We start from the raw sequence: 10330 nt of genomic DNA, 5'->3' as shown, positions 1-10330 counted from the left end.
GGGCACACGAGCCATAGAACGCGTGTTGAGGTCAGAGGATAATTTGCAGGAGTCAATGCTCTCCTTCTACCGAACTTAGGTTGCCAGGCTAGGTAGCACGATGGCCCTAATTATTTAAATAATACATTATTTCTCACCATTTTAAAAAGAGCCAGCTATTCAGAGGCTTTCATTGGGACGTGAAAATGCACGGTTACCACACTGGTTTCGTGAAGCCAGCCGATTAAGACCAGGGCAGCTGGTCCGCAGCCTTCTCATCGAATTTGCATAATTAACAATATCATCTTCAGTTACATTTTTTAGTTTTCAGTGTTCTCGGTGACGAGAAGCGAGAACCTGCGACAGGGGCATGATAAAAACAAATGACTTCCAGTAGGTAGCGTACTTAAAACTCCTATCAGGTATTCCCGGAGGAGCTTTTTCCGGTCTCCGAGGCGCGAGGATTTAGCCCCGCCCCAGCCCCGCCCCCCGAAAAAGATGCATCCCAGACCGGAAAAGGTTCTTGCTGCAATCCTATAGTCAACCACTGGGAGGCGGCAGCGGCTTCGCTAGAAAAGAGGGCTTCCCCAATGGCGGAAGCGGAAAAGGCGGGACTTACGAAGCACGTTCAGTCAATCACTAAGAGTGAGGCTGAAAGGTGGCTGTTCTCTACGCTTGTCGGCCGGCCGGCTGCTTGTGAAGTTCCAGCCTCATGGCGGAGATAATTCAGGAACGTATAGAAGATCGAATCCCGGAGTTGGAACAGCTGGAGCGCATCGGACTCTTCAGTCACGCGGAGATTAAGTGAGAGAGGATCAGGGAAGAGGAAGGAGCGGGGCGGCCGGAGGGGAGCTTGAGGCCAGTGTGTGGCGGGGACCGGCGTGCTGACTTTTCTGAGCTTGTTTGTAGCTACCATGCTAGCAGAGGGAAAAGTCCGTGGCTGGAATTTGACCACGGTCAGAATCCAACTTTAACGTATTGCAGTGCGATCCATAATCAGTCCGTTTACCCATCAGTCCTACTGACCGTCATCTAATGGTCAGGGTCTTGCGGCCGTAAAGGTGATCCAACCAGGATCCTAGCCCGTCAAGGATACTGGGCAGTGTGAATGGCGGGGGAATTCCGATTAGAAAATGGTTATAGTTTAAAAGTTTGGGGTATACAGCTTTAGATAGTTGAGTACACCGCCACGGAAGTCCAGGGGGAGTGGGTAGGTCTTCCTAACTAAACGTAATAGACTGAAGACCATTCAATTCATTTCCTATGCTTCTTTAGCGCCCTGCCACAGCGCCCGGAATATAGTTGGCATTCGGTAACTTGATAAAATCAGTTACTTTTAGTGATTTTCTGTAACAGTTTACTTTACCATGACTCTAGATAAAAGTGCAGTAGTAATGTGAGTGTAGGATCCGCAAAGAAAAACGTTAGGAAACACCGCGAAGACGCTTAGAAAGTGCTAAATGTAGCCAGAGTCAGGGCACCAGCTTTCAATCCCAGGACTTGGGAGGCAGAGGTGGGCGGATCCCCGTGAGTGCTACCTGTCTGGAAAAACAAGGGGGGGCGGTGCTAAATATGTTACCATTCTTAAATCTTGTCTTGAGTATTCTGTTTTTCCTAGAACACATGTATGCTCACTCCTTTGTCGTAATATTTAGTTAGAGACAATTTAGGTTTTAAGAATTTACATATTGAAAATAGACCCAAGCTTTTAGGATAGAGATTTGGTTAACATAAAAACCTAAGCGTTGAAGCTAAGAGCATTGCAGAGTGCTTGCTTAGCATGCCAAGGCCTTGAGTTTGATTCTAGAGAATGTATACATACACCACCCCCCAAGACAAGCCCCTAAGTAGCTTAAATTTGGAGGAGAAATCTTTGTTAGTATGTATAAATAATAAAAAGCATTAGGCATTATTTACTTTGCTGGTGGGAATAGTAATGATCTTGGCAACTGAGGTGATTTTCCTGAAAGTTTAAAACTGTATGTGGATGTTCTTAACAGCATAGAGTAATTGTGTAAGGGAATGTGTGCTTTGCCCGTGGAAGATAACTGTGTTCAGGAACTAGATGTTCCTGTTAAATGTGCGTTTTCGGTATATCCCAAATAAAAATCTTAAGTTCACATTTAACTTCTCAAATGTCACAGTGTAATTTGCTCTCTCTGCAGGGCTATCATCAAGAAGGCTTCCGACCTAGAATACAAAATACATCGGAGAACCCTTCTCAAGGAAGACTTTATCAACTATGTTCAAGTGAGTGAGTCTATAGCTTTTTAATTCCCTTCAAGAATTTTTTTTTTTTTTTTGGTTTTTCGAGACAGGGTTTTTCTGTGTAGCCCTGGAACTCACTTTGTAGACCAGGCTGGCTTCGAACTCAGAAATCCACCTGTCTCTGCCTCCCAAGTGCTGGGATCAAAGGCGTGCTTCACCACGCCCGGCTTTGACACACTTTCCTAGCTCCTTGAACTTCACCCCTCCTCCAGCCTTAGCCTCTGAGGTATAGATGTGTGCCACAATTCCTGACTTAGATTATTTTTTTTAATTTTTAAATTGAAAATTAGAACATGCTGCTTTAAGTAGGAAGTTGGATTAATATTATAAATCTTACAAATCTCATGCTACTAAGTAATGTGTTGTCTTTGCCTCTTAGCTGCCTACAAGTCTCTTACTATAGATGTGTGTGTGTGTATATATGTGCTTGTGTGTGTGTGTAAGTTTTAAGGAACTAAGGTGAATTTTCAGGGCATTCTAGAGTTTTTTTTTTGTTTTGTTTTGTTTTGTTTTGTTTTGGTTGTTCGAGTCAGGGTTTCTCTGCTCAGACTGTCCTGGAACTAGAGATTTTTTTTGAATTCTGGCTATTAATAACAAATTATCTTTTATTTCAAGTTGTTAATTTTTTATGCATTTAAAACGTTATGCTCTTCATGTTTCTCTTTGTGTTCCCCCATCCCCCATAGTATGAAATTAATCTTTTGGAGCTGATCCAGAGAAGAAGAGCGGTGAGTTAATGCTTAATTTTTTTTTTTTTTTTAAAACTTGTTCATGGCAACCTCTCTCTTTTTTTTTTTTTTAATATTTATTTATTTATTATATGTAAGTACACTGTAGCTGTCTTCAGACACTCTAGAAGAGGGAGTCAGATCTCGTTACGGATGGTTGTGAGCCACCATGTGGTTGCTGGGATTTGAACTCTGGACCTTTGGAAGAGTAGTCGGGTGCTCTTACCCACTGAGCCATCTCACCAGCCCCTTAATTTTTTTTTAAGTTTGTTTTATGTTGGGAGACACTGACTGTTGATAGCCAATGCTGTGCCCAAAGTGGATACTTGTAATTCTCTGATATTTTATTTATTTATTTATTTGTTTGTTGTTGGAACTGAGAGTGAGCATGTGTGAAGGCTACTTTGGATAAATGTGACTCATTAACTAGGGTTTTGTCTTGTCCCTTTCAGAGAATTAAATATTCATTTAAGAAGGATGAGATTGAATATTCTATGGTACATCGGGTCCAGGGTGTCTTTGGTCGTGCTTCAGCGAAGTGGAAAGTAAGTGATGAGCGTGTACACGAAGAAACATGACGATGCCCAGTATATGTATCTGGAGTTGGATATCTGACTCTTTAAATGCCACGTCCTCTCTGTTGCTCTCCAGTCCTCAGTACATACCTCCATGATGACACCGTTGCTTGAAGCAGGCTTTGAGCCACAGAAGCTGTTAAGGCCGTTTACCTCCTCGCTTTTCTGTTACTCTGTGAGGATGATCCTAAGCACTGTGTTTAATACATTATTAAAGATAGGAAAATCAAAAGAACTGGGCATGGTGATGCAAACTTTAAATTCTAGCACTTAGGAGGCAGAGGCAGGCCAGATCTATAGAGTGAGTTCTAAGACAGCCAGAGCTGTCTAAAAATCTAAAGGGGCTTACCTTTATTTTAGAATTGCACTGGACACATTCGGTAGATACAGATTTTGTCTTGGAACATGGTCGGTGGGAGTTAAAAGTTAGATGTATTCTCATGGTTAAGAAATCCTGTCTCAGAAAACCAAAAAAAAAAGGGGGTGGAAAGGGGCTTACCTAGCATGCATAAAGCCCCAGTTTCAGTCCCCAGCACCTCAAAAGTGGTGTGGTGGCACAGCCTGTATGTCATACCAGAGTTAGGTAGAGGCAGGAGGATCAGATGTTCAAGGTTACCCCTCTGCTTCGACAGTTGATGTTAATGGTTTTTGTTGACGAGCTAATTCATTTATCCCTATTTATGTATTACTAGCTACTTTGCCAGGTATTGAATTTAAAGGTATTTGTGAAGAAGAAGGTCTGTCTAGCTTGGGGTACATGAGACACTGTCAGGGAAAAGGCAGTCAAGGAAATCAGCAGGGACTTGTTGGGGGACGGCTTGGAGATGGGCAGCCTCCCAGTGAGTTGCTGTTTAGCTTTGCTGGGGACTGATGTATCTGAGAGTGCTTTAGATCTCTGAGAATGGGAGGTTGGTCTCTCTCTCTCTCTCTTTTTTCTTTTTCTTTTTTCTTTGGGGGAGGGTGGGATTTCAAGACAGGGTTTCTCTGTATAGCCCTGGCTGTCCTGGAACTCACTCTGTAGACCAGGCTGGCCTCGAACTCAGAAATCCACCTGCCTCTGCCTACCAAGTGCTGGGATCAAAGGCATGCACCACCACTGCTCGGCTGGTTTGTGTTTCTTTACCTGGTTTGAGAACCCTTTAGAATTGCACTGGACATATTAGATAGATACAGATTTTTGTCTTGGAACAAGGTCGGTGGGAGTTAGTTTATTCTCATGGTTAAGAGAGCCCAGGCATCAGTGAGGAAGATGCTCATAGGTGAAGAGTGTGTGGCACACTGGCTCTTTTGGAACTTGCCTGCTTTCGTTGTAGTGAATCAATGCAATGTGAAGATGGAACTCGAATGTCTTCTCCTATGCTTCCCTTGCAGGATGATGTTCAGCTTTGGCTCTCCTATATAGTTTTCTGTAAGAAATGGGTGAGTAAAGCCATATGTGGCTTCTCCTTCTCTCTCCTCTTAAGTTTCATTCTGTGTTATTGAACTCCATAGAGGTACAAGGTTAATAGTGGGAGAAAGAACCCAGGGGGACAGAAGCCGGGCCCCAGTGTCACATTTGAATATCTGACCATATACAGGATTCTAAGTCACGTGAAAAGAAAATCATTTTATGTATATTTGTTCAGTAAAAAAAAATGCTAGAATATATGTTTAATAGTTTAGGGATAAAAAACATGAGTGTGGCCGGGCGTGGTGGCGCACGCCTTTAATCCCAGCACTCGGGAGGCAGAGGCAGGCGGATTTTTGAGTTCGAGGCCAGCCTGGTCTACAAAGTGAGTGCCAGGACAGCCAGGGCTACACAGAGAAACACTGTCTCAAAAAATCAAAAAAAAAAAAAAACCAAAAAAAACATGAGTGTGTCTTGTAAGCTCTAGTAATAACAGATCTTTCTCTCTCTGTGTGTGTGTATGTGTGCGTGTGTGTGTGTGTGAGAGAGAGAGAGAGAGAGGGAGAGTGAGTGTGTATCTGTCTGTCTGGCCTGGAACTTGCTATGTAGCCCAGGATGGGCCTTGAAGTCACAATGCTCCATCTGCCTGTGTCTCCTGAGTGCCGATTTTAAGTCAAGAGCCACCACGCCTGGCGTCCTCGCTTGATTTTATAGTTAGTAAGCGGTGATTTCTGTGTTCAGGAAGTAAAGTGTTTTCTCTTTTGCAGGGTACCAAAACTCACCTTAGCAAGATATTCTCTGCCATGCTTGCCATTCACTCAAACAAGCCAGGTATCTCAAAATCTACATTTTATTCAAAATCAGGCCGTTTTAGAATTTATTGTGCTTGATGAACCTGGGACATCATTTGGAGAGCTCAGCTCAGACAGTTTGCTGTGTCTTAGTTTATCTACCCACTCGCTGTGTTGTCTGTCACTGTGGTGGGCGTTGGGTTTGTGGACAGGAAGGGTGGGTTTTCCTTTCACTGATGGACAGACAACTTGCTGGCTCAGTGGGGTATAGTTTATGTGGGGGCAGTAGGTGCTGAGTGATTCTAAAGTTAGAAGGAGGAGATATTAACGTAGATTTATAAGATAGGTTGGCTGACACAAGGTGTGCACAAAGTGTAAGAGAAAGATTCTCCTGTGAGTGGTGAATAAGGTCTCACTGCTCTCCAGTGAACTTGCTCCAGGAACTGTAGTCAGGGTATTAGGTCAACCACAAGTTTATGACACAGGAATGTAGTGATCTTAGCAATTTCAAGGCCTGTCTTTATCGTCCCTAAAGCAGGCGTGATTCCTAAATTGAGGTTTCTGGAGGGACTACATTAGTGGGTAAGGCAGCCAGCTACCCATGGGGGCAAGAGATTCTGGAAATCCCGTGCCCAGTTTCAGCAGTCACATGCTCAAGACAGCTAAAAGCAATGGCTTGCCGCTATTTGTGACCCTCCAAGAAAGTTCAGCTGTGATTATCAAGCAGGGGTCATTCTGTGTATGTGTAAGCATGTGTGGGTATGCATGTGCCTTGGCACAGTATGTAGAGTTCAGAGGGAAGTTTGTAGAAGGCAGCTCTTTTCTACTGTGTGGATTCCAGGAACCAAATTCAAGACATTAGATAGGTGGCAAGCACCTTTCCCTGCTGAGCTAGCTTGCCAGCCCCTTTTCTCACTTTAGATGGAGTTGTCAAACTCACCATTAGAAGCTCCCTCAGCCCCTCTCTTTTTCCTGTGGTATGATTAACAAAGAACTCAATAAGTATTAAAATTGGAGCATCGATTATTTACTGAAACTAAATCTAATGTTTTTCTCCTATAGCTTTGTGGATTATGGCAGCCAAATGGGAAATGGAAGATCGCTTGTCTTCAGAAAGTGCCAGGCAGTTATTTCTTCGAGCTCTACGCTTTCATCCCGAGTGTCCAAAGCTCTATCAAGAAGTGAGTTTTGGGGCATGTAGAATGAGAGAGAGAGAGAGAGAGAGAGAGAGAGAGAGAGAGAGAGAGAGAGAGAGATCTCTGTGAGGTCTCTGTGACCCTCAGAGAGAGGTAGTAATGTCTCCGTCATGCATAGAGAACAAATACTTGTTAAAGTGAAGTTATCCTCCTCTTCTGCGTACTTTATTTTCTCATGGGTGCTTTATGAAAATTTTGTTGCTACTTTTAAAAACAGAGGTGCTGGAAACATGGCTCAGTAGTTACCATCACTGGCTGCTTTTGCAGAGGATCCAGATTCAATTCCCACCACCAACATGTTGGCTCACAATCATCTGTAACTCCTGGGAATCCGGCATCCTCTGCTTGGCTCTAAGAGGACCAGGTGCCACACAGACATACGTGTAGGCAAAACACCCGTACACATAAAATATAATTAAGCAAAAAACAAAATAAGTAGAGTAACATTAAAATATGTTAATTAAGTTAACTTTTTTTCTCCCTTTTTTGAAATAGAGACTAGGTATAGCCTTGGCTGTCCTGGAACTCTCTGTATAGACCAGGCTGGCCTCAAAGTCAGAAAGATCAGCCTGTCCTTGCCTTCCAGGGATTAAAGGCTAGGATTAAAGGCATGTCCACCGTGCTCTGCTATTTTAGTTTATGTGTATGAGTGTTTTGCCTGCCATATAAGCATGGGTACCTGAGGGGGCCAGAGGATGGCATCAGATACCCTGAAATTGGAGTTACAGACAGTTGTGAGCAGCCATATGGGTGCTGGGAATCGAAGCTGGGTCCTCAGTAACAAGTATTCTAAACTGTTGAGCCATCTCTCCAGCCCAAATATGACTTTTCTTGTGTTTTGGTTTTTTGAGGCAGAGTTTCTTTGTATAGTCCTGGCTGTCCTAAAACTCTCTCTGTAGACCAGGCTGGCCTCAAAATCAGACCCCAACTGCCTTTGCCTCATCATGAGTGATGGGATTAAAGGTGTGCGCCACCACTGCCTGGCAAATATGAGTGATTTTCAAACATGAAATTATTATTGTTTTGTGTGTGTATACACGTGGAGTCAAGGTTGACGTGCTGAGGCCATGTGAGTATGGCCATGTATGTATGGCCAAGTAGTATGCCTTGCTACTTTCCTGGGTCTTGGTATGACTAGGGATCCATCTTGTGACTATTATTTTGTGAGACTGAGAGGGTCTCTCTACCATCTTGGAACTCAATACATAGATGAAGCGTGTGCCACCAGACCTTGTACTTTTTATTATCCTGACAAAATTCCTTGACCAAGGAAATCTATGAAAGAAAGCATTTAATTTAAACACTCACGGTTCCAGGGGTTAAAGTTCCTGGCTGTCATTGCAGGGAGCATGGCTGCAGGCAGGCAGGCGTGGTGTCATGCTGGAGCAGTAGCTGAGAGCTTATATCTGATCCTCAGGCAGGCAGAGAGGGAGCTAATTGGGAGTGGTATTTGTTTTTGAAACCTGAAAGCCCATCCTGAGGACATATGTCCTCAACAAGACCACACTTCCTAAATCTTTTCTGAATAGTTCTAACAACTGGGGACCAAGCATTCCAGTGCATGAACCTGTGGGAGCCATTCTCATTCAAACCACCGCCGTAGGGAAAAGACAGTGCTTGTTTAGTAAATGCATTCTCATATGTCTCCTCCTTTGTCCTAAATGGGATAGAAGTCTGGATCACCCAGTCAGCACAAGGCTTCTTACTATATCTGGCTGAGTTTAAATGAAGCCATTTACAGAGCCTTCCGTTAAGTCTTTTGACTCGTGCACGTGGATTACACATCAAGCAATCTCAAGGTAATCTCCTCTTCGTCCGACCTCATCTACATGAGCTAGGTTCATTCCAAAGTCAAATGTGGGCCTCTCACTTTCCTGGATCAGATAGTAATGGTTTTTTTTGTTGTTGTTGTTGTTTTTTCTTTTGTTTGTTTTTTTAAGAAGCCATCTTGAATGTTTTCAATTTAAGAGTCATCTCTAAGGACGTTTAGGTCATTATTTCCTTTTTTAGTACTTTAGGATGGAGCTGATGCATGCTGAGAAACTGAGAAAGGAGAAGCAAGAATTTGAAAAAGCCGCCATGGACATGGTAAGAGCCAGTTAGTCTTTCCAGCCTCCTTAGAAAAGAAGAATCTTTGAGGTGTATGTTTCCTTCCAATTTAGTGTTACATTTTTCACTTTCAAATGAGTTTGTAAGTTATTTTAATTTTTAGAATGATATTTTAGTGTGTGTTTATGTCATGGTGTTTGTGGGGAGGTCAGAGGACAGCTTGAGGGAGTTGGTTCTCTCTTGGAATCTTTTCCCCACTGAGCCATCCATTGTGTGTGCTCTTGATCCTCTTGCCTCAGCCCTCTGAGGGGTGCGATTAAAGGTGTGCTCCACCATCCCTGGCTCTTTTCCTTTTTATGGAATTTGTTATGTGACTGAATAACTTTAAAGAAGAAGCTTGGAATGTCAGTGCTGGTGTCTGGGGCAAACCTGTAATTCCATTTGTGACTCTGAGCCAGAAGGATTGTGAGTTCTGGGCTAGCCAGGCTATATAGCAAGACCTTGTCTTCAAAAAGATTAGACAACAAAACTAAAACAGAAACTAAAGAATTAAACACTAATATGTTTCTAGCTCAGAACTTTGTGTGTAGGTGGGGTGTGCATGTGCAGGGTGTGTTTATGTGTTCACATGTGAGGGAGTGTGCGAGTGCATGTGTGTACATGCAAGTACATGTAAGTGGTAGCCAGAGGTTGGTGTGGATCCCCTCAACTGCTTCTTCACATTACATTGTATCTTTTAATCACATTTAAGAATGCTGTTTTGAAGGGGCAGGGTCACATGTCAGGTGTGTGTGTGGAGGTTAGAGGACAACATGTTCTCATTGTTTGTCACATGGACCCCGGAGGTCCATCTCAGGTGGTCAGTCAGCACAGGGACCTTTCCTCACCGTGCCATCTCATCAGCTCTTATTTATCTTTTAAATCACACTTATTTATTTGTGTTCCACAGTGTATGTGTGGAGGTCAGAGGATGGATAACGTGGAGGAGTTGGCTCTCTCCCTCCCTCATTAACTTCAGGGATCTAGCCCAGGTCACCAGGCCTGGCAGCAGGACCTATCAATGAGTCATCTCACTGGCCCTTAGTATTAAAATTAAAAAAATATTATTTTTATTCGTTTTGAGACAGGGTCTCATTATATGGCTCTGCTCTGCTTGGATCTTTTATGTTGGCTAGACTGGCCTTGAACCCACCTGCCTCTGCCTCCTGAGCTGGGAATAAACTCTGCTCAGATACTTTTATTTATCTGTTTGTGAGTGTGTTGGGGGGGGGGGTGAGGGGTGTCTTACAGGCACTATAATGCGTGTGTGGTGGTCAGGGGACAACTTGTGGGAGTAGGATTTCTCTTCCTACCATGT

At 43.4% G+C, this 10330-nt stretch overlaps 1 protein-coding gene across 1 annotated transcript in view; it reads left to right on the top strand.

Moving 5' to 3' along the window:
• Window positions 1–602: 602 nt before the first annotated feature.
• The window catches only part of Utp6 (UTP6 small subunit processome component), a 26680-nt gene continuing 16952 nt past the window's right edge, over window positions 603–10330 (top strand). Inside the window, exons 1-8 of the mRNA XM_021176030.2 lie at window positions 603–783; window positions 2145–2229; window positions 2934–2975; window positions 3428–3520; window positions 4922–4969; window positions 5705–5768; window positions 6791–6909; window positions 8935–9012. Of these exons, the coding sequence (XP_021031689.1) occupies window positions 692–783; window positions 2145–2229; window positions 2934–2975; window positions 3428–3520; window positions 4922–4969; window positions 5705–5768; window positions 6791–6909; window positions 8935–9012 (621 nt within the window). The 5' untranslated portion in view covers window positions 603–691. The remainder of the gene's footprint in view (window positions 784–2144; window positions 2230–2933; window positions 2976–3427; window positions 3521–4921; window positions 4970–5704; window positions 5769–6790; window positions 6910–8934; window positions 9013–10330) is intronic.

The sequence above is a fragment of the Mus caroli genome, chromosome 11 (assembly GCF_900094665.2).
Source record: "Mus caroli chromosome 11, CAROLI_EIJ_v1.1, whole genome shotgun sequence".
NCBI lineage: Eukaryota > Metazoa > Chordata > Mammalia > Rodentia > Muridae > Mus > Mus caroli.
This window is presented reverse-complemented; position numbering and strand designations above follow the sequence as displayed.